At 44.1% G+C, this 23,988-nt stretch overlaps 1 protein-coding gene and 1 long non-coding RNA gene across 6 annotated transcripts in view; one reads left to right on the top strand and one right to left on the bottom strand.

The window, feature by feature from the left end:
- Nucleotides 1–9,574, bottom strand: part of LOC100546895 (transmembrane 4 L6 family member 1-like) — a 16,758-nt gene extending 7,184 nt beyond the window's left edge. The window contains exons 1-3 of one of the 2 annotated variants that reach the window (XM_010706102.4): nt 9,427–9,574; nt 6,014–6,196; nt 2,243–2,308 (exon numbers count right to left, since the gene is read on the bottom strand). In XM_010706102.4, the coding sequence (XP_010704404.2) occupies nt 2,243–2,308; nt 6,014–6,184 (237 nt within the window). In that variant the 5' untranslated portion in view covers nt 6,185–6,196; nt 9,427–9,574. The remainder of the gene's footprint in view (nt 1–2,242; nt 2,309–6,013; nt 6,197–9,426) is intronic. The other variant, XM_085216375.1, reaches the window with a different exon arrangement.
- On the top strand, nt 8,216–23,988 carry LOC146545821 (uncharacterized). Of its 4 annotated transcripts, none has more exons than XR_014881126.1 (4): nt 8,216–8,376; nt 17,640–18,135; nt 18,612–18,781; nt 22,207–23,988. It is a non-coding gene; the product is annotated as an uncharacterized LOC146545821 (long non-coding RNA). The 4 variants fall into 4 exon arrangements; XR_014881127.1 differs by having other exon boundaries at nt 19,015–23,988; XR_014881125.1 differs by having other exon boundaries at nt 18,612–19,161.

The following is a 23,988-nucleotide window of genomic DNA, read 5'->3' as shown; positions in this document are numbered from 1 at the left end:
TATGGGTTCTCCAGCCCTTTTTCTTTTTCTTTGAAAAGCCATGCTGAGCATTGTCTAAGTGACCATTTTACTTCTAAGGTACTTAAGCAGAAACTATCCTTGGACCTCAGTGATGCCTGAGCAGCTGTATTGAGTGTTATTTCTCTGCCAGTGGGTGGAAGATGGTGGACAAGCCACCAAGACCTGCGGACCTCATCTCAGATCCTCTCAGAACTGCTACTGTGCATGTTTGAACCAGTCCCAGAGCTCCTCTGCTCTACAGAGCCTGGTGACTCACAACATTCCCAGCTTTGGTACACAGCCCATATTGACAGGGTGTCTGAGCAACCTTGTGGGTCTCTGCGCATTTCTTCCCACTATCCCCAAAGCAAATTTTTGCTAAGATTTTTTCTCCTGAAGAAACACATCATTGGTCTTCAGATCTCCCTACAAAAGTTACCTCTTTTATAGAATTGTAGAATATCTCAAGTTGGAAGACACCTACGATGATCATTAAGTCCAACTCCTATGTTTCACACTGCTTAGAAATCACTTCTCCCCAGGGGCTTTGCAGGGAATATGCTCTTTAATGTCATTCATAGCAGCTTGTTTTTTGCCTGTGCACCCATCTCGTATCTATGTTGGGCTACATGCTGTTTATGCAATTGGATGGCTTGTACAGCTACTTTCGTTTCCACTGTCAAGAAGTGGGCAATTTCCATGGTCATGGAAGTCAGATATTTCAAATCTTTTGAAATTTTGTCCTCATCAAGACTTTTCGCTAGTGTAGGCTGAGAAGCTTCATCATCTGGCCATTGGCTCTCTTTCTACAGATAGAGCAGAACACAAACCATTTTCTCAGTGATGTTTGTTGTATGCCTCTATAACAGCAAATTAAAATCATAGAATTGTAGAATATCCTGAGTGGGAAGGGACCCATAAGGATTATCCAGTTCAAATAAGGCAGAGGAAGAACAGTTTGCCCATTGCCTATCAGTGCTGGGAAAGTATAGACAGGATATCTAGCCACCAAGGGGCATAGCTGGGACATCTCAGACATCAAAAGGAGGGTGGTGGTGAGCAGAGGAGCATGTGGAGGTCTGCAGATGTGGGCTACTGGCAACACCGTGATACCGCAGGAGTCAGTGCGAGGAGGGAGAAACACAGCCTGTCCTGGGACTTTGACTTTTGCTGTGTACTGCTTATTGTTGGGAAGAAGGGAGACTGGAAAGCTCACATCCCAGCTCTGCAGTTGGCCTGCTTGTCCATCATTAGCAAATCCTCCTTGATGTGAACATGACATTCAGTGAAATCAATGTAATGGCTTGTCCTTTGGGACGTACTCACTGATGTCCTAATGAAGAATGTTATTTTTGTGTTATTCAAGTCAACTAAGTAAATGAAAAATCTTGAAGAGGTAAAGATTATTTCATGTATCAAACTAAACATAAATTGGAGAGTACAGAAGTGCTTTATTGCATGGAATCTCTTACTATAGGTCGCTCTTGGGGAGGATACAGACTGAAAAAAAAAACACATAAGTCAGTTTATTCCTGCTAATGATGATGGCCTCAGAGAAGTCTGTGCCCTGGGCATGAAAATTAATGGACATGTCTGTATAATATGCTGCTTTATAATTTTCTTAATTATCAAGAGAAAAAGTCTCTCTGGCCTTTGGATGACAGAGAGTTCAAGTTGCATTTGCACCTCTCATGTACACAGCCCTTGAGCAAATGCATGCTATGGGTGAGAGCCTCCCATGGGGACCAGCCCTTGGGAAGCAGTGCTGGTTCCTAAGTGCCAGCCGTGGAAGCTCTGGCTTTTGGCAGGTGCCCTATCTGCCCATACAGAGGTGAGTAGGGATAAATCTATGGAAAAGAAAATTGCCATGGAGGAGTTTAAAGGAAAGAGGACCATCACTTCAAGCAGGAGGAAGCAGGAGACATGCTTTACTTTTTGCAAGGTGAGGTGAAGTATCTTTGCTTCCCCTACCCTCAGTGCTGTGGCTAAATGCCCCAGTACCTGCCTGGCTGAGTACAATTCCCGTCATATCAGTGTCTGCAATATCATTACATTCTTGTTAGCTAAATGAGCTCTTAGCCCCAGCCCAGAGACGCTGCAAATCAAGCTCTTCTTCTGCTTTTCCATGACTTGGCTGCTGATGGTGGTGTGACGATTTGTTATTTTACATTTCCACCTGCTGAGCAGCCATTTCAGAGCTATTGTGCAAACCCCACAGCACCATTTCAACACATCTACTTACCCCACATCTGTTAGCGCAACATCCTGCTCCGCCTGCTCCCAGCATCATGAATGCTGGCAAAACAACCTGCGAGAAAAGCATAAGTTGGATTGGCTCACAGTCCTTCTGCTTGGGTGGCTGTTGAAGTCTAGGAGCTGAAGCACCACGTTCCTCAAATGCAAACTACCTTCTAGCTCATCTCTGTGAATTACACCAGTTGAGGTGCCCGTGCTTGCTGAAAGTAACTAAGGAAGAAGAGTGGCATTACAGTTGCCTGGCAAGCTTCTAACGCAGTAATTCTGCCTGCTAAAGCTATCTGAAGCTATACTGCTTATTTTTAGCAGGAGATTGTTTGGTTTTGTTCTGACAAAATATAATTTCTGCTCTTGAAATATTTCCTCCTGCTCCACTATTAGAGTTTGCTACTGGAGCAATGGAGATAGGAGGCCAATTATTTTGCCTTTTGCTGGTCTCGAACTTGAATTTCCATCCTCCACCTCCCATTTAAGTGCTAGGAAGGCTGCACTGGTCAGTCAGTCTCTCTCCCTGACCCAAGCTGGGACTGCTCCAATGGATGGGCCTGGAGGAGTATCTGTAGGAAGCAGGCTGTGGTCAGATCATTGGGATTTAGATAAAGCCATCCACATTTTGCTTGCATAAGCCATAGTCATGATTTGTGCCATGCCCTCCTTCTTCTTCCTCAGTTGAATGTTTTATCCTGTGGGATACTGCCTGAGCTGGAATGGGAATTTTGAATTTTCATGAAAAAAAAATATAATAAAGATAAACATGTTATCTTGAGAGAGTAAAAATTTCCATGAGCCAAAACAAAACCCTTCCCTCTTGACTTTCACTTTAGTAGAATCTAAAGAGATTTCTGTATCCCTGCAGAATAGGGATCATAGACTCACGGAATCATTAAGGTTGGAAAAGACCTCCAAGATCACCTTGTTCAACCATCAACCCATCCTCACCATGCCCACACACCACGTCCCTCAGTGTCACATGCACACAATTTTTTTGTGTGACTCCACCACCTTCCTGGGCAGCATGTGCCAGTGTATCACCACTATTTCTGAAAAGAAATTTTTCCTAATATCCAGTCTGACCCTCCCCTGGCACAACTTTAGTTATGGTCGTTTAAATTCTTTATGCATCCTGGTCTAAATTATAATTGGGAAATCAGTTTTAAGCTTCCTGAAACACATCTAGCTTTTGTTCTTCGTGCTAAGCTTCCAGAAAACCTTCACAATGGACTTCACTCAGCAGGGAACTCCCAGTTCATATCAGCTTTCTCCATGGTAATCAACAGGTGGATCTGGACAGATACAGTGCAGTCAGCAACCATCTGTATCTCAGGACGTAATGCCACTTACACAGGTGCTCTGGAGATAGGAAAGGCTGCAATTAGTTTGGTAGCCAGAGGGCAAGAAAGCTTTTTATCAGTTTAGCTTTACAGCCAAAGCGCTCCTGCTGCCTTCTGTCTGCCCACCACTATTACTGCATGCATTTCACACAGCTGTGTAAGAAAACAGTATCTTACAAAGTAGGAAATGGTCCCTGTGAAGTTAATGAAAGGAGGAGGAAAGAAAAAAAAAGAAAAAGAAAAATGGAAAAGATGTAAAATCAGCATGAGATGTTGTCTCATGTAGGAGATGAAGAGCCGAATGTTCATAGTGAATGAAGTCCAGGGAATTTATGTGTATAGTGTGAATATCCATTTAAGACTGTGCAGGGCAGTGTTACAAAACCTCCTTAGGCTTGTAGCCCCAAAACATTTCCTGGTGAATTTACTCCTAATTACATTTTATGCTCCCCTCAGGGACAGCCTCCAGCACCTACAGTGATTCTTCAACCACAATGGAGTCTTGCAAGGGTAGAAAAGTGAGATTAAATGACCTTATCCTGAAAATAGCCAACTCTTAAACACAAGTGGTCCCCAAGGCAGTCCCAGTACATTGCCACCTGGCTTTTAGGGGAAGTTAGCACTTCATCCCATTGAATGAGTGTACCCCTTCCTTCAGAACTCTCTCTTCATCAGAGGTTTCTCATCTAAGCTGTAAGCACTTTAATTTATTAGCCTGGCTCATCATGAAGGGTCTGCCTGGCAGCTTTTTTTTTTTTTTTTTTTTTTTTCACTATCTGATTATAAACACCTGCTTTTTGATCCAGGAATGAGAATTTGCTAGATTTGGCTGCTGTCTGTAAAATGAGGACTGCAAGTGAGCCATGACTCAAACAGGCATTTCCCAGTGCTTCACACAGGCTTCCCATCAGTAAGGATGTTACTATGGCACGTGGAGAGAATCTTCATTTCTTTATAACCTAAACTTCGGAAATAAGTAAATGGAAAGGTTTTCATGTCATGTAAATTCCCATTAGAGAAGCAACAGTAGGAGAAAGAAAGAGCGAGACTGGCTGCTCAGCTGAGGAATGTGCTGAAGACCTGGGTATCCATCAGATCCATCAGTGGGTTGATTTTCCAGTTGGAGGCAAGTATATTTTTATGGCAGAGAGCTATGCAGCCCAGTCTTTCTTATTGTGGAGTCAGGATATTGCCTGGGCTCCACTCATGGTGTATTCTTGCACTCTGCTTTACTTCTCCTACGGCCCAGGAGCCAGATGCCATTTTTCCATGCTTCCAGCACCTGAAAGATGGAGCCGATGATCTTTCCCTACTCCACCTGTTGGCATTTCTCATACTGTCTTCTGGAAAACATGTACACTCAATGGCAATATTTGTGGATTGATAATTACTCCTACTGCTGGTGTCTGTGTTGTGAAGGCCAATGCAAATGCTTCCTTCCCTCTCCCTTTGCTGTTCTCATTTTTAAAGTATGCATTGCTGACCACAGGAAAGCCTCTGTGGCAGCCTTAAAAGAAGGCATATTTTGAATGAGCTTGTGATTCTTTCATGCTTGACATTTGCCTTTCCTTTCATTGAACGCCAATGACTCCTGGGCTTGCAGTGATACCAATTTTCCATCAGTCTCTCATGTAGTTCTTCCTTTAAGCTTCCTTCCACACACTCATTGCTTACGTTCAAGCTCCGTGTGAGTAATATGGCTGTGTGACATCCACTGCTTGTCATATGCATGTCACTTGCTCAGCTTTTTGCCTGCATCTGAGTGGATAACTGAAAGAACATGCACAGAGTGGGCTTCTAATGAACTGGAAATATCACTATTCTCAAATATGTTCCCTTCTGGTTACGGATATTCAATTTTTTTCTGAGTTTTGGAATGGAGAACTGGTCACAAAACAGCACGCACAAACCAGACCAAATCCAAGAGGAGCTGAGTGTGGAGGAGTGTGGGAGGCATTTGGGGTTCAAGTCCTTTTCAGCTCCACATTCACACAGTAGTGGCTGGGTCACTAATGAACACCTATCAAAACACATTTCAGTTTTGCCCTTAATATTTTTAGATAGGTTCTGTAAGAATAAAATCAGTGAGAGGAATAAGGAAGGATTGTATCCAAGGTGAAAGCTCACCACCTCTGGCTAGTTTAGGACCTCATCTATGCTTCGACTGCAAAGACATGATCACCCACATCACTGTTGTTCACAGTGGAAAGGCAGTCTTACTCATGATCTGGAGAAGCTGATGTTTATTTCAGAAATAGACTGTATTTCAGAAACTGGGACTTTTTTAGTCTTGAATGCACTTTCTCATCTCTGCACTCTACCTTCCCAGTTAACCTACTCGGATGCTTCTGAAAAGGAATTAACATGATTTTTGTTACATTAGCAGAAGTTCTAGAAAACAAACAGAAGAAACTCTTCTCTCTTACCAGTATTCCAGCTCCCAGAATGCCTTGGAAAAACCAGACCAGATCGGTTATCTCACTGAGCTGCAGAACTTGTCCATTGGGGAAGAACAGGAGGATGTTGGAGACCATAGCACACGCAGCCAGCGGGAACAGGGTGATCCCAATGCACCTCGAACACTTCCCTGTGCACATGGTGGCTCTCTGCTGGGGAAAGATGCAGTAAGGTTTGGATTACTGCTGCACTGGAGGCACAGAATTTCAGCAGTTTTCCTTCTTAGTGAAAGAGGAATCAGTTGTGAATCAAAAAATGTTCTAGTTAAGACTGACATGCGCAGTATTGTCATACAAAGCCTGTTCTCTTCATAGCCTTTATTTAAAATGGAATTATTCCAAACTGGATTGTTTAAATTAGATTTATTTAAAATTACCAGGAATAAACAGATGTTCGTATGAAATGGATGGAGAGTTATATTTCAGTCGTTAACAGGCAATTGCCTGACCATTGGGAACATTGAGAACAGCACTGTGGCCACACAAATGGATACCCTACCTGGCAGATTTTCTGGTGGGACTTAGGCCTTGTGTAGAAGATGAGATGGTGTAGTACCTGATGACCTGGTCTAGTACCAGACCTGGAGGTTAGTGGCCCTGCCACAGACAGGGGGTTGGAACTTGATGATTCTTGGGGTCCCTTCCAACCCAAACCATTCTATGATTTTATGGGTGCACTTCAGTCAAAACTATAGAGACAGTAAGAGGTGGATAAACATGGCTGTTTCCTGTGACATGCTAAATCTACAGATAAGAGTAGATAAGACTATTGGTTATGGGGCTGCTTGGCACGCATGATAAAGTATGCAGAAAAACTGTAAGCACATCTAGTTCCGTGGCTATATGCTAAGGGTAGGTCAGAGAGCCATTCCACCTCATTTTCAGAGATCTGACTTAATGTGCAAAACTGCAGCTTAACATTTTACAGTGGTCAACATTTTTTCTTTTAAACCCAAAGAATCATTTTTTGCAAGCAAAGAATCATCACAGATAAGGCTTTGGTTGGAAGAGATCTCTGCAGGTCTCCAGCCCAACCTCCTGCTGAAACCAGGGCTGCCACCCTGGTGGCGCTAGGTATCTGCATTGGCCCTAGCTTTGTGTGGCTGAGCCTTGAAAAGCCCCAAGCATGGAGTTATGATCACTACTTTTGGTGATTTGTTGCAGGACTGCCACATCATCTGAGTGAAAACATCTTTCCTCATGTCTTATATGAACTTCACAAGCTGGAAACACTGCTGTTGCTCCTTATTTTATCCTCTCCTACCACTCCGTCACCCTTGTCACTCCCTCTAGTAGTGGTGTAGGTTGCTATTAGATTCCCCTTCACCAAACCAAACAACTCCAGTTCCTACTACACCCAAGCTGCGATCTATAGCCAAAGAGAAGGCCGATCAGTTCAAAACTGGATCCATATACATTTCTCCAAGTAAGACTGGGAGATTCAGACTCCTGGAAACTGATCACAACTTCTTCATGATCAGGAAGTGTAGCCTGGAGATAAGAATGATCTGGAAAGACCATACTGTGACCTTTCAGTATTTAAAAGGGCTTATAAGAAAGATGGAGAAAGGCTTTTCACCAGGGCTCGTAGGGACAATGGTTTTAATTTGAAAGAGGGTAGATTTAGATTGGATGTTAGAAAGAAATTTTTCATAATGAGAGTGGTGAGGCATTGGAACAGATTGCCCAAGAAAGCTGTGCATGCCCCGTCCCTGGAAGAGTTCAAGACCAGGTTGCATGGGGTTCTGGGCAGCCTGATCTAGTGAGAGATGTCCTTACCCTTGACAGGGGATTAGAGGAGATGATCTTTGAAGTCCCTTCTAAACCAAACCATTCTATGGTTCTTATCATCACTTCATGACAGTTTAAGGCTTTCAAATGCATAAAACCGCAACATTTAAATCTGTAAGTTTCTGTTCTCAGAGAAAGTCAATGGCTTTTGACAAAGAAGGCTTTGCTTTACAATGAACAAGTTATAAAAGAAGGAAGGTGATCTGGATACCCATCCTTTTGGTACACTGTGTTATTCATGCACACACACCCGTGCACACAAGTATGCCTTGTTTTTTATGTGCAAATAGTTTTTATAATAGCCAAGGCAGTAAACTATGAAAAGTGCCTCAATTTAGTCACGTGCATTGGCTAATCCTGCAAGTTCTGTGTCAAAAGTTCATGTTGGGAAGGTATTAAGCAGGCTGGGAGTACATAAATCAGTCTGGGTTGTGTTCCCAAGCAAAAGGCTCAAATGGGAGAGAGCAGGAACATATTTGAGAAAACCAGAGGCGTACTGAACCTAGCTTCATTGACAGAATGAAGACAGCGAAATAAATGAGGTAAGGCATGAAGACAGACTTCTGATTTGGAGGGATGCAGGATATTGCTGCAAGGTCTTTGAGATTGCCAGAGACTTCTGAGTTTGCATTTCTACAGCAAAAAATTGATCTCTGTGACTATGAATTTAATAAGAGCACTCTGCTTATCTGCATTATCTTCTGAGTACTTCATAATCACATTATGTGTTTTAATCCAGCCTTAAAATGAGTTATCCAGCATTAAACTATTTCAGAAAGGAACATTTAACAGATGTGTTTCTTAGTTTATGGTCATTACCTGTTGTTTATATAATGCTTAAATTTGGGCAAGGCATTTTGCAAGCATCTGGATTAAAACAAACAAACAAACAAACAAACAAAAAACTGGCTTCAAAAGATAAAAATCTAACCAAACAGACAATGTGCAAAAGAAGGATGAAGCGGGGAGGGGATGGAAAAAATACTGGACATTTTATCCAAATATCCAATGCATTTTTATGCTGACCTTTTCCTGCCCACTTTCTCACTTTGTTCCCACATTCGCTTTTCCATACATTTGCCCAACCTCATCTGCTCCCTCACAGAGAGAAGCAAGCAAGCACAGGCACAGCCTTGCCTCCTCCCATTTAGCTGAGACTTGTTGGCGAGCATCTTTCACACGTAGCCGCAGGGCCTGGTTCTCACCTGGTGCACAGGAGCACAACGTCGCTTCGGCTGGAAGAGTGCAGATTTATTCTGGGAGGGTTCCAGCCCTGACCTATCTCAACACCACTTCCCGCTGAAAGGAGAATTGCCACAATTACCAGATCTAATGAGAGCCTCCGCTGCCAGAATCAATGCAGCTGTTCTACCTGCACACATCAGATGATATGGCCATGTTATTATGGCTTAGGAAAACACTCTGGATTGCCAGAAGCGTTCAAAATGCTTTATTAATTCAGCAAACAAAAGCACTCTTTGTCTGCAGCTTTGTTAGGCAAGGCAGCAAGAGTGAGCTTCTAATTGTTAGCCAGGGTTTTAGAAGGCTTTTCTTTGTAACACAAATGCAAGAAGGCAAAAACCTGTGCTTACCAGAACCAAAATGGCCTCCAGGCCCCAGAGCTTCCCACAGCCGACGTCCAGCTTCCCAGCTCCTCTTTCCTGGAGTGTGGCAGCCCAAAAGAGCACAGCAATGTTTTCAGATGGTGACCTCTATTAAACAAATAGTGCTTCCTCTCCAGAGAGTGAGGAAATACCCCAACTTGCTGCTGGTTGGCCAGCGCAATTCTTGCGTGCCACCCTGTCCAATTGATTATTTGAGGGCAGTGTTCCAGCGGTCAATGCCTTGGTGCCCCAGGACACAAATTTAGGATCCGTGGAGCCCTCTGTGCTACCACAACCATTTCAGCTGTGAGAATATGAAGAGGGGAGGAGAGGTGAAAAAGCACAAAAGGGAGCATGCTCTGCATTGCAGAAAATGTGGTCAAAGCACAAGAAAATGGTGCAGTAATGTCCAGCAATTGGTGCAGAATTGTCTTCTGCACAACAAGCTTTCATCTGTTAAAATTTGGCATTGACTTTACTCCAAAACACTATGCTTTCAGCCCAAAAGGGAAGATGAGTTGATAGCTTTTGTGCAGATAATACTTTTTCGGGGAAGAAACTGAGTTTTTGTGAATATTCACACACTCGACCTCACCACTTTTCTTCTGTTAGTAGCCTGTACTCATCTTTGGAAAAAGTTTCACACTGTGAAAGTTTGGTCATTTTGGGTGGAATCCAACTCACATGATTTTAGATGTCTGTAAGGTCCACACCATCCTAGGCTATGTTATTCCTGGTGAAAAAACTCTTTTGAGGAAAAAAAAGTCACTCAACCTTTTTAAGAAACTACTGCAGGGTTGTTCACATACTTATTCTGGGTTCCCCGGTTCAAAAAAGACAGGGATCTCCTGGAAGGGGTCCACACAGAGCTACAAAGATGAGGGCCTGGAGCATCTCCCATGTGAGGAAATGCTGAGTAACCTGGGTTTGTTCAGACTGGGGAAAAGAAGACTGAGAGGGGAGCTGATGAATGTTTACAAATATCTGAAAGGAGGTGGGAGGCAAATAGATGAGGCCAGGCTCTTCTTGGCGGTGTGTAGCGATAGGACAAGGAGTAATGGCCTAAAACTTGAACATAGGAAGTTTTGAACAAACATGCAGAAGAACGTTTTTACAGTACGGATGATTGAGTACTGGGACAGGTTTCCCAGAGAGGTTGTGGAATCTCCTTCTGTGGACATATTCAAGAACCATCTGGACGGCTACCTGTGTGACCAATTGTAGGGAACCTGTTTTAGCAGGGGGTTGGACACATTGATCTCTTGAGGTCCCTTCCAACCTCTGCAATTCTGTGATTCTGTGAAATACATGAAATACAGATGTTGGGATCTTGCAGTTAGATGAATCTCATCTATGAGGACAGCCAGTGTGGCAGCATGGCTACAAAAGCACAGGGCAAAGCCTGGGACATAAGATCCTGGGCTGCATACTTAATACCACTAGCAGCAGAGGGTGCAAGAAAAGCTGTAATCATCCTTACTCAACTGTATTGAAAATCTTGAAAAATCTCTAGAGTAATCTCAGGCAAATAAAATTATTTATAGTGTAAATTGCAAAAGAGATGGTAACTGAGCTGAACTATTGAGTCCATGCCCCAAAATTCAGATTTTTATTAAATTTTATTAAATTAAAATTTGCAAGTAAGTCTTAGGTAGACTTTGACAGGGCAAAAACAAAAGGTCTAATGTCATTTAAAGACTTCAATTTAGAACAACTTAAACACCGTCAGCAGTTTACACTGCCAGGTGGGCTAGCTGGAGAAGACTGCCAGCTTCTGTAATGAGTTAAGAAGCAAATAAGGAAAGTTTGTAATGATACTTAAGGTGAACCTCCTCTTAAGTCTCATATCCTGGTTGCTTGGAGTTTTAGAGTAGACTCTTATAATATCTCTAAGATCCTGTCTTTCCTATTCTCACCTAGCTAAAGATCTCATTTGGGGTCAGAATCTGTGACTCGGATTCTGTTTTTCTCTTATTTTGCACAGTTCATAGACCTCTGGGATGGTGTGCAAGGTTCACCCCTGCACTTTCTCATAGAAACTGTGTCCTGTCTGTGTTCCTTTGCTGACCTCTGGAAATTTCTTCCCTTCATTTTCCACAGCCTATCTTTATCTATGACATCATTTAGTATCTAGATGATTTGATACCTGTCAGTTTGATAAACTGTCTCTTAATCTCAGATATTTCTCAGTGCCATTTGCCACAGAACACCTAATAGTTTTTCGAACAAGCATAATGAGCAGAACAATTATTATACTGTGCTTTTCCATTAGCTACAGAAAGCTGTTGTCTTTTGTACTGCTGCAGAGATTTGGAACTGTCTGGGACAAATTCAGTGTTGTCATCGGTGTTTGTGCAGCACTTTGTGCTCAAGTGCTCAGGCAATGACAAGGGCTTCAAGCCATTACTGAAAAATTAATATACTGTATATTATTATAGCTGTATTAAACACAGTTCTGCCTTACTGCTTTGGGAATGTGTTTAGATTTGCAGTTCAGAATTGCAGATTACTAAGATCTGTATTCAGTCTTTGATGAGTATTGAACAGTCTCTGTCTAGCTTAAAATGCAGAAATCTAGCTCTTTCCCTGTGACCTCAAAGGGAAAAGCATTAAAAATATAGGAGCAGGCCCATTTTATGCCTACTGAAGACTTTTCCACTGAAAAAAGAAGAACAGCACAGAATGAGGCAGAGCACAGGATATTTAATCCTATGTTTTCAGTCACCAAAGTGAAGATTGTATTAGCATCAGAGAGCTTAGTTTGGCTCTTGTCTGTTTTTTTTTTAAGTGTTCAACTTCTCTGAAGTGACAGACTAGAGAAGTGGAAAAACAAACTAACAAAACACAAACCAAAACACCAAAACCCGTAAAATATTCATAAGAACTGAATGCTGTCTGTGAAGTGTTTTGTGGCTGAGTGTTTACAATTGTGTACATCTATTTTTCCCTCTGCAGTATCGACTTTGAAGGCAATGAAAGCATTCTGTGTTCCACTGATCAATGCCTTCTGATTATATTGACTTACTGTGCCAAAAACTCTTAAGTTAATTTTCCAGTTTCATTTTATAGCACGTGTAGAGAAGAGATGTAAATATGCAAATGCTCCTGTTCACCAAGCTAGGCATGAGAACAGATCCAGCATTACAATTTCCCTGGGTGGTGCAACGTGTGAGTTAGAAACTGAAGATCTGCGGCCACATGCGTTTCTGAAGGGCATATCTGACTGCCCACTTACTCTATTAATAGATGTGTCCCACTTGGAGTGCGGCTGCAGCACTAATCAGAAAATGCTTTTTTGTTGTTCATACTCTGTGTAAAAAGGAGCCAGGCAGTTCTGCTGCCATTTATTTGAGTATAAGTTCCAGGTGAAGTCAGAGAGTTATCCCAGGTGCACAGCAATGCTCCACTCAGTTCAATGTATTCCTCTCTGGAACCAGAGCACAATCTGTCGTCGTTGCTTCCCACGACACTTTGAAGGAAAAGGAGGTTTTCTTAAGGAAGAAACCACTGTGCTCAGTCAAAATGCTGCCAGGAGAGGTGAGCTTGCCCTGAGCAGGTCTGTGGGCCGGGCATTGAGCCCCAGCTGGCCCTACTGTTCTGGAGCAGGCACCCAGCTAACAGGCCTGCCTGTATCCAGGAGTATCAGGAGCACAGGTTTTCACCCTCTGGCACATCATTGCCTCTAGGGACACTCATATCACCACTAGGAGACAGTCTTATGGGAACGAGCCCTGTGGTTAGCAGTCTCTGTGCCCAGAGCACCCTAGGTTTGCACAGCCGATGCCCTGCATAAGATCTCCTGTATGCTGTGTTGGAACAGTACTCAAATGACATCTGGCAAAGACCGCCCAGCAAAGCAATTACCCACCTCTTGTGCAGATATATGCTTGTTGGTTTTATCCTAAAGCTCATTCTATTTTGTTACCCAGCTGTTTTGTCCAGGGAAAGCATGGTGCCAGTGTCCCTGTTTTCTGAAATGCCAGTGAACCATGACCTGTGGCCAGGGGTTGTTTGTGCACCTCACATCGAGCAACAACGTCGTTCTCCAATATTAAAATAATTAGAGGTTTGTGCTTTCATTTTGCTGGTTTCATGCAACACTACTTTCTGGTTTTGGCTGAGGGGCATTTCTCACCCCCGTGTTTTCTCACTGTGGTTTGTCCCAGACTGTGCTCAGTGAAGGTAAATTAGGAGCTAAAAACAGGATCCATTGGAAATACCCCTGGTTACCTGTTAAATGAGAGAAGTGGTACTTCTTATGCTGATTCCTCTTCTCTCTTCCTAACTTGATCTTTCTCCCTGAGAGCCATAAATAATGAGGAGTAAACATTGGGAATATGTTACAGAAACTGGGTTCCATCAGAAGATGGGTGGCCAGCAGGGCGAGGGAAGTGAATGTGTCCCTCTGCTCTGCCCTCATGAGGCCCCAGCTGGAGTACTGTGGCCAGGTCTGGGGCATCCAACACAGAAAAGATGTGGAGCTGTTGGAAAGGGTCCAGAGGAGGGCCATGAAGATGATCAAAGGACTGGAGCACCTCCCCTACAAAGACAGGCTGATGGAGACCTCACTGCAGCCTTCCAGTATTTAAAGGAAGTTTATGAACATGAGGAAAGTCAACTTTTTACATGGATAGTGATAGACAAAGGGGGAATGATTTTAAACTAAATGAGAGAAGATTTAGATTTGATGTCAGGGGGAAGTTTTTTACTGAGAGATTGGTGAGATGCTGAACGGGCTGCCCAGAGAGGCTGTGAATGCTCCATCCCTGGAGGTGTTCACAGCCAGGTTGGATGGGGCCCTGAACGATCTGATCCAGTACCTGCATGTGCCAGGGGAATTAGAACTTGGTGATCCTTGGGGTCCCTTCTGACCCAATTCGTTCTATGATTCTATGAAATCTGTGTTTTGTTTAAAATTGCTGATTGTGCTTGAAAACTGTTTGACACTATCAGGAAGGAAGATGTCTGTAGCTCAGGTTGATATTTCTGGTCAAACAGAGAAACCTTTGACTTGACTGGGGAAATTGAAAACCTAGTTTGAAGCTGAGGCACCTGTGACAGCAGCTGAAGCAGAGAGAGGAGAGCATCAGCCTGTAGGCTGAGAGTGATCACTTGGTGTCTTGTTATTCTGAGGGGACTGTCCTGCCTTCCAGTGTTCCCATCTGGTTTGATGCCAAAAAAAAAAAAAAAATCAATCCTGATTGTGCTGGTGTAACTGTGATGTGATGTTTCAAACATGTAAACAAGGCCAGGTTTCTAGGCAGAATTAGTGCTTGCCAGCATATCTGCTTACTGCTTACTTCAGCCTGCACTGGAGAAATAGATATATGTGGGAAAAACCGGGTGAGCCTTTGGAAATGCATCAGCTCTTCAAGTCCAAAGATCTGTCTGTTTTTTTTTCCAGCTGGTTGAAGAGAGTATAGTGCATCTCCTTTGCCCCTGGAGTTGTTAGTATGGGCCAACAGAATGTCAAAAGGATATTTTACATCTTTACTTGCCACTTTCAACAGAACGGCCCAAGTCAATTAGGGCAATACTTTCCAAAGTGTTTGGTTTCTGAAAGTGATTCTATGCTTGCACAGACAACTGCATCACAGAACTTTCAGAGAAATGAAGCAATCTCCATCTTCAAGCCAATTAGACTTTGCTGTTTCTATCACTACAACTGGAAGGCAGTTTAAGGAGTTTTCTAGAGGGTGAAGGTAGAAGGTAGACTGTAGGCACCTTTTTTGTTGTCTAAAATTTGGTACTGAAAGTAGGTATAATTATAGGTCTCTTCTGAAAATGAGTGGCCTGCCTGTCTCTGTGTATTCACACATCTCCTCATCCTTAGAGGTATATCATCTCCATCCCTAAAGACGGCTGGATATGGTTCTGAGCAGTCTTCTCCAGGTGGCCCTGCTGTAGGAGGGTCTTGGACCAAGTGACTCCAGAGATTCTGTGGCTGTGTGGTTTTGGGAAGGACTGTGATATATCAGAGAGAGAAGACAAGACAGCAGCACAGTAGTGTGGCTCAGAAGCAGCTGCACTGCCCTTTGTGCCCATCACCATGTCATGTCCATAGAGGTGGTTCTGTGCTGCCATGGGTTTTGGTCCCCACTCCATGGCTCAGCCCTACTGCTATACCACAGCCAGCATGAAGAAGACTTAAAAAAGATGAACAATGAGTCTGGCATACACTCATTTTATTTCTTGGCTCTTTTTTTTAGGACGTGGGCCAAAGTTGACCTAAGGGCAGGATGCGATTTAACTCTGCCATGATGGCAGGTCTGCAGAGGCTGGGAAAGAATCCAGAGTGGGAGGGTATTGGGTGGAGACAGGGTCGTAAAAGAGCTCAGAAAGATGAACCCACACACATTTAAAAAATGAAATCCTGGAGGTCTTTCTCCAGGAGTCACATCTCACCCTGTTCTCCCCCAGGTTTTGTAGCTGTATCTTATCTGGCCAAGAAATTCATCGTCAGTGTTCATGGGACAGAGAGTAGTGCAAGCCAAAGGATGTAATGCAGGAAAGTTGAAATAGTGCATGGTGGACAGCTGGTTCAGCTTTTTAAAGCTATTTTCATCTCCTTATGATGCTTGCATCATTATGGTATATGGCTGTTACGAGATAAGGATACATCTACCTATGACTTCCAGAAACATTGCTGCCACTTCCTTATAAGCATTGGTTATGAAGGAGGCTGGGATTCTTTTAAGAACTGTTGTAACAGCACATATCTGGTGCTAGCTTCAGGCATCTTCCTCACACAGTTAGCTCACCAAAAAATGAATCTGATGTTGTCCCAGACATGTTCACCGACTGGTATCAAATGAACTGGGTGCCTTTACTTGGGATAAAGTAAACAGGAAAACCACTTGGGTTCATACAGCAGCCAAAGGAGGCTTGATGCCATTTAACCAGTTCAGAGGATGCTAGATTCCCCCAGGATATTGTGGATCCAGCTACAACCTCCTTCCACAGATGGATTGAAGCCATCCCTGCAGGAGGAGAAGCAGGCAGGTGCCAACTGGTGCCCCCCTGCCCAAGCTTCACCTCCATGATCCTCTTGCTCTGAAGGAAAGCTGTGATGGTTTCCATCAGCACACCCCACCCCGGCATCCCCATCCCACTGCACCACTGGCTCTGCTTCCCACTGAGTCCTTTTGCAGCCACACGAGGGATTTCAACATCTGGCTGAGGTATTTGGTATTGCTCTGCTTTCCTCCATATGTCTGCCTGTATTAGGCATTAGATAAATGAATAAATCACTGCAGAGTCTCATCACTATAGAAAGCAAATTGTCACAGTCTCCCTGTCCATCCAAGACAGGTGATGGACTCACTGGGCATGTGGGAGGGAGGACAAGCTACCATCTAGCACCCACACACGTCCTTCCTGCACAGCAGCCAGCTGGCAGTGAACTGGTAGTGCTGTTAATGTGCCTGATGCTTTCAAACTGAAACTTGCATATTGAAAATGTCAGCATTTCTTTGTGAAACGTTTTCACTTTTCCTGGCTGCAGAGAAAATCCTGAAAATCTGATCTGCTCAAAAGTTAGATACCAAAGAAAGAAGTAGATTTACTATCTCTTGAAAGAAAATAGAAAATCTTCTTGAGAGCCTGACTTATGACTTTTAGTACCCTAGAAAGGCAATATCGTCCTTTTTTGGCTAACAGGGCACATTTTAAAAGCAGCTGTTGCCAAAAATACGTGTGCAGTAATAAGTCACTGCATGCACCACCTTTCCCTGGGCTGATGCTCCTTTCCCTGCCCTTTGTCTGGTTTATCTGGCTGCTGAGATTAGGAGCGCTGCAGGGAAGGGAGGGTCTCTGTCTGCGTATTTGCTCTGTGTCTTGCCACTTGTAAAGGAAGCAAGTAATCACCACCTTTGCTGCTTTCATGTCTACTTGCACAATAGAAATAATTAATAGTAGTAGCAGTGCTTTGCCTATCTGCGGCTCCTTTCATCTGAAGACCTTAAAGTGCTTAATAAGCATTAACTAAATTAGCTTCCAAATACCTGGAGAGGGAGTCAGATATAATGATCCCGACTTTGGAGATGAGCACACAGAGAAGTGAAGGCTAACTGAATGCTTACAATTAGTCAGCTAAAACCAGGTCTCCTCCACTGGGGAAGGTTGCTCAGCACTTCTGAGGCTGAGACTGTTTTCTCAAGCACTCAAATTTGGGTTTTGATGTCTACTTTTTATTTCCAAAGCATACAGCCTGTGGACACGTGTGATCTGCCCTAGGACCTGCAGGAGCTGGAGGAGGCTTCTTCAGCACTGTGATTCATGAAGATGCCCATGTGAACCACTAACCTGGATGGGGAGAGGAGGGACCTCCACCTGCACCATGTCAGCATCAGCAGGAGTAGGCAGAGCTGAGGTGACTCCGAGTTATTCCCATTTTCAGAAACAGAAGTGGAGTCCAGTGCAGAAGCACTCCAGCAGCCTGAGGCAGCCACAGTTGCAAAGGCACACTTGTCTTTCACTTCGCAACCCTTCCAGAGAAGGATCTGCAAATGAGCTGGCAAATTTACTCAGTCGTGTGTACATGGTGAGAGCTTACCAGGCTGCATCCCTTCCATGATGTGTACAAGCCCTTACTTGCAAGGATGACAGGAGCTCTGACTCAACACCAGGGTCTTAACCCGTATTCATCTTGCCTCCTGCATGTCTTTCTTGTACCACATCATCCCTGGCAGTGGAAAGGTGAGACTGAGTAAGAGCTAGGCAGAGAAGAAACCTTCAGAAGGAAACTATGTAAGATTTAATATTAGCTTTTGATGTCAAAACAAAGGCAAATGATGTTTTGGAAGACCACAGCAAAATCTTCAAGGTGATCGCTCAAATGCAGTTGGGTTACTCAGAAGAATAATTTGGTTGGTGGAAGGGAAAGGATTGTTTTTTCTTTCCACATACTGTGCCTTCTCTTTTTTAATGCCAGGCCTGAAAGGTTTTCACTCTGTGTCATTGGCACGCCAGCTGTAGTGTAGGCTTCTTTAAATAGAAAGAACCAGAGTCAGTGGAGAGCAACAGGGCTGGTCTTTATTGCAAAGCCTCATAGAAACAATTGAAAGATTTTACAAGTGCTGGCAGTCACATGCAGGTCCCATAAATTATCTCACTGTGGGCAGTCATCCAGACCTTCACAGGGTCATGACATTTTCCCCACTTGCTATTTTCAGATGGAGGGACTGGATGGAAGGAGATGTCAGGACAGCAGGTAACTTCTGTTAGCTACTCCACCACACAAATCACCCTCACATTCAATCAGCAGACTCCAAAGAATGTAGAGAAAGCCTGCTGGGAATTTGGGGATCTACACCACTCTTGGGGATGGCTTTTTCTGACAGAGGTGAGTCTACAACAAGGAATAATTTGGAAGCTACTTGTGTAGACACAGTGGCATCACTTCTTTATTTTTTTCCCCCCACAGTGCTCAGTACTGTTCTCTGTGCTATCAGCATTAAATAGTCTGGGTTCGTTTTCCAGTGCTGAGGTTTCTCACCACAATTCATATATTTATCCAGAGAGAAAATGGGGCAATGATCTCATAGGAGGAAAACAAAAGAGCCTGTTTCTCTCTAGAGTAAGTAGGTCAATGCCATGAGGTGAGATGGAAATGATGCCCATGGTGCCCATGGAGTAGATGGAGGAGAGCGGGCAGGCAGCAGAGCTGCTCAGGGGAGAGACAAGACTCCTTGGTGATGGTGTTCCTACAAGCTGGCAGCAAAGGTGAGTATGAAAGGGTTTCACAATGCAAACATTGTTCCTGTGAAGAGGGAAAGTCCAACAAGAACCCCATCTCCATTGTCTTCATGCAGACTGGGAAGGCAGGAGGGCTGCTGATCCCAGTGCTGGACTGGGAGCCAGAAGACACAGCTGCAGTCCCTCACGAGTGCCTGGAAGTTACCTAACCTTCCTCTTTCCTCATTTGTTTAATAGGGTTAATAAACACGCTCTGCCCCACAGTGATGACGTAAAGTTAAGCCCTTTCATGTTTGTTAGGTGCTACAATGGGCATCACTATAAAAACTCATAAATAGTGTGCCTTGAAGTTCTGTCGAGGTATTAGCCTTGTTTTAACAGTGCAGATGTTACATGAGTTACCATACATAAGAAGCTTCTCTTAATTAGGATCAAAACTTCTTTTTTTTTAGTTGCTCTTTAATGGTTTTTGAGGCTGAATGTGTTTCATTTGCCCAGGCTATTTGGCAATTTATTATAATCTTTTCAAACTAGTACCTCCTTTCATGCGGTGTTACACAGAATCACAGAATAGCCAGGATTGAAAGGGACCTCAAGGATCATGAATCTCCAACCCCCCTGCCACAGGCAGGGCCACCAACCTCCACATTCAGTACTAGACCAGGCTGCCCAGGGCCCCATCCAAACTGGCCTTGAACACCTCAAGGGACGGGGCATCCACAGCCTCTTTGGGTAGCCTGTTCCAGCACCTCACCACTCTCTCTGTAAAGAACTTCCCCCTGACATCCAAACTCAATCTTCCCTCCCTCAACTTAAAACCATTCCCCCTTGTCCTGCAGTTATCTACCCTTTCAAAGAGTTGATTTCCCTCCTGTTTGTAGGCTCCCTTTAGGTACTGGAAGGCTGCAATGAGGTCACCCCGCAGCCTTCTTTTCTCCAGACTGAACAAGCCCAGCTCCCTCAACCTGTCTTCATAGGGGAGGTGCTCCAGCCCCCTGATCATCTTTGTGGCCCTCTTCTGGACCCTCTCCAACAGCTCCCTGTCTTTCTTGTACTGGAGGCTCCAGACCTGGACACAGTACTGCAGATGGGGCCTCACAAGAGCAGAGTAGAGAGGGGCAACCACCTCCCTGTCCCTGCTGGCCACCCGTCTTATGATGGAGCCCAGGATACCATTTGCTTTCCGAGCTGCAAGGGCACCCTGCTGGCTCATGTTAAGTTATTCATCTATCAAGACCCCCTGGTCCCTCTCCACAGGGCTGCTCTCAAGGACCACTCCTTCCAGTCTGTATGGATGCCTGGAATTCCTCTGGCCCAAGTGCAAAACTCTGCACTTTGCCATGTTGAACCTCATCAGGTTCACCCAGGCCCACCTTTCTAGCCTCTCAAGGTCCCTCTGAATGGCATCCCTTCGTTCAACCGTGTCAGCTGCACCACTCAGCTTGCTGAGGGTGCACTCGATTCCATCATCAATGTCATTGACAAAGATGTCAATGAGCACTGGTCCCAAGACAGACCCCTGCTGGACGCTGCTCGTTGCCAGCCTCCACCTGATCATAGAGCCATTGATGACTACCCTCTGTCTGCGGCCTTTCAACCAGTTTCTTATCCATCGAGTAGTCCACCCATCAGATCCACATCCCTCCAATTTGGAGATAAGGATGTGGTGGGGGACCATGTCAAAGGCCTTGCTCAAGTCCAGGTAAATGACATTGGTCGCCTTCCCCTTATCCACTGATGCTGTTACTCCATCAATAGAAGGCCACCAGATTGGTCATGCTTCCCCTGGTGAAGCCGCGCTGGCTGTCTCGGATGTTAAAGGTCTTTCTTCCTATTATAGCGCCTGTTTACAATCTTTGAATTTAAGTCGCTTTTTGTCCAACATAGTATCGTTTTTTCCAGTCTAAAATCATCTTTGGAATCTCCCTACATCCTCAACGTGGCAGATGTAGGATTCGGTTCAAAAACATGCTGGAAAAAAAAGTATCTGTGATCTGGTTCTGACATAGCAGGAACCCTTTTTGCATGTCACACCTTGGCTCAAGGTTTGTCTGCAAATTCTAATGTACCAAAGTAGCTGTTGTGCAAGTAGAATGTCTGCACAGAGGTGCATGCAGGTAAGTATTTTGCAATAGTGGTATCTGGATAACTGTCAAGAAAGTCTTTCTCACTACAGTCACAAGCAGAACTGAAAGCAGAAATGGTGGAAGCCATAGAGATAACATGGTTTTTCAGATTCCCAATCTATCAGTACGAACTCAAAAGATTCAACTAATTCTAATACAGCTCGTGTGACTATCCAAATCTGTGAAGTGAGCCTTACCTTCTGCTTACTACTGCTGCGATTCAGAAAACAAGTAAAAAGTGCAAGTGAAACTGTTCTTTGCCAGTGTGAGGTTTTTGCATTTAACGTGTTCATGTCTGGGGAGTGGGGAAAAACAGAGGAAGGGGAAGGATGGCTTGGTTAAAAGAGTGGTGTGAAGTTTGGGAGGGTGTAACTTAGTTTCCAGCTTTACTACAGATGCTCTTTGTCCCCTTGGGATAGCTATAGGCACAGATCCAGGTTTGGTGGCAGTACCAGCTGAGGGCAATCTTACCTGGTCCTACCTGGGCCTGTCCACCAGGAAGCAGGTGGATCAATCCCCCAGCCTGGGTTGCAGCACAGACGCTAAACTTCCATAGCAGATGGACCAGAAATGAGCATTCAGGAGTGAGAGCTGTGTTGCCCTCAGGAAGAAGCAGAGGGAACTGGAGAGCTAATCTGCTCGAGCAGCAGCTCATCCTCTGCTCAGTGGAGAGTACAAGCCAGCTCTTAGTAGAAGGTAATTTAATTCAAGTGCTCATCTCTGAATTCATGACGGGTAATATGAAGGAACTGAAGGCTAGTCTATGCAGATTAGTATATCCAAAATCTCTCTTCATTGACCTTATGTCCATCATGAGGTTAACTGAGGTATTCTAGTTAATTTATTATCATTAGGTGGCACGAGACTAGGTTTTAGTACATTAATTATTGCAATTGTTCCTGAGGTACTTCAAAAGAAAGCTCCAATTTCTTTGGTCATGTTTCAGGACTCATGCACGAAATGGTACTCAAGATATTCGCCCTTCAGACCTGTAAATATTGCTCCACATTACAAAACTTCACAACCCAGTCATGCACCAATTTTAGCCTTCAGAAGGACAGAAAGTCTCAGAGGAGCCAGTGTCCAACCCTGCTGCTGAAAAGATCCTGAACAAAGGGACAGACTTGATCCTATTACCTCACTGCCAGAGGGGAACTTCCCAGAAATATTCCTGATGCAAGGACAAAACAGCCATTCTTTCATCTTTTTCTGACTCACCTCCACAGCACCTCTCCGGAATGTAAATGTGCCTGGTTTTAATGATGTGACAAGGTAATTAACTGTTAATATGTGGATGCAAAGGGTATACAGGGTGCCAGATCTAGTAAATACTGAAGCCAAGCTAAGGCGTTTACCAGGCTTACAACACGTTTCTGATATAGGATGCTGGTGTCTATACATTATTCCTGTTACACAAATAAATTTTACAGTACAAGACAAGGAAGTTAACTTTCTATTTGGATTTTGAGTGATTTTTCTGGCAGCGAGCAGCCAGGACCCAATCCCAGGCATGAGAAGCAATAGGAAAACTAGGACATAACACTGTTTATATGCCTATTGTGTCATCACGTGCCAGCTCACAATTAGACACTTCCTCTTCCCCATCAGCTCAAAGTACTTTGAATTGCGTGAGTCCACATCCATAGACTTCTGTTAAACATATAACAAAACTCCTTAGTTACAAAAAAGCAAATAGACAGCAGGTTATATATATCTGGATGAAATTTGCCCTGTATCTGGTCATTAAATATCTACAAAGCCATGCAAGTTGTCGATTTAAGCAAACTGTATACAATTTCATTCTGAGTGCTCGTTAACTTCTAAAGAAAGCTATGTCCTATTCAAATGTAAAACTTCGGCAATAAACATTCACATAACAGGCATCTAGTTCTCTAAACTCAAGTGCATGAGAGACAGAACACAATGCTCAGAGTTTGCCTGGGCTCAGGACAGCTGCATTGAGCAAAGGAGGCTCTTACTGTAGGAGTTGCAGGATCCTAGGCTCTGTGCAAAGACCACAGTGGGATCTACCTGCAAGCATCATCTCAGCCTTTTCCCAGCTCCATCACCAGCAGCAGGCTGCTGTTTGATAGCTGTGTCACCAGTTGGAAAGCCTCTGCCTGTACTGCAGTAACCGTCTTTTCTTTTCTTTCCCAATTATGCCTTTTAGCATCCCAGTACTATTAGTTGGCATCATTTGAGAACTGAGTGACCCAACAAAGCAGTGGAAAAGGATTTTTAAGTGTTGGTATTTTGAAAGAGTTGACTTGGGCAGATGTGGGATGCAAAGAGGATGGGAAGCACGGCTTTTCAGCAGCAGAGCACAGAGATGAGCAAAGTCTTCAAGGTTACCAGGAAGCCAGTGGGTGCCATTTCTGAGGATCTGCATTTCTGAACAGCATCTATACTGTTATGTCACTTCTTCTCCTTCTCATTGTCCATTGGTCAATTGGCCTGGCCAGGATCATAGAATCATAGAATCATAGAATCATAGAATGGCCTGGGTTGAAAAGGACCACAAAGATCATCACGTTTCAGCCCCCTGCTATGTGCAGGGTCACCAACCACCAGAGCAGGCTGCCCAGAGCCACATCCAGCCTGGCCTTGAATGTCTCCAGAGATGGGGCATCCATAACGTCCTTGGGCAACCTGTTCCAGTGTGTCACCACCATCTTTGTGAAAAACTTCCTCCTAATATCTAACTTAAACCTCCCCAGTCTCAGTTTAA

The sequence above is a fragment of the Meleagris gallopavo genome, chromosome 1, assembly GCF_905368555.1.
Source record: "Meleagris gallopavo chromosome 1, MGAL_WU_HG_1.1, whole genome shotgun sequence".
NCBI lineage: Eukaryota > Metazoa > Chordata > Aves > Galliformes > Phasianidae > Meleagris > Meleagris gallopavo.
The sequence above is the reverse complement of the archived record's forward strand: the minus strand, read 5'-3'. Positions and strand labels throughout refer to the sequence as shown.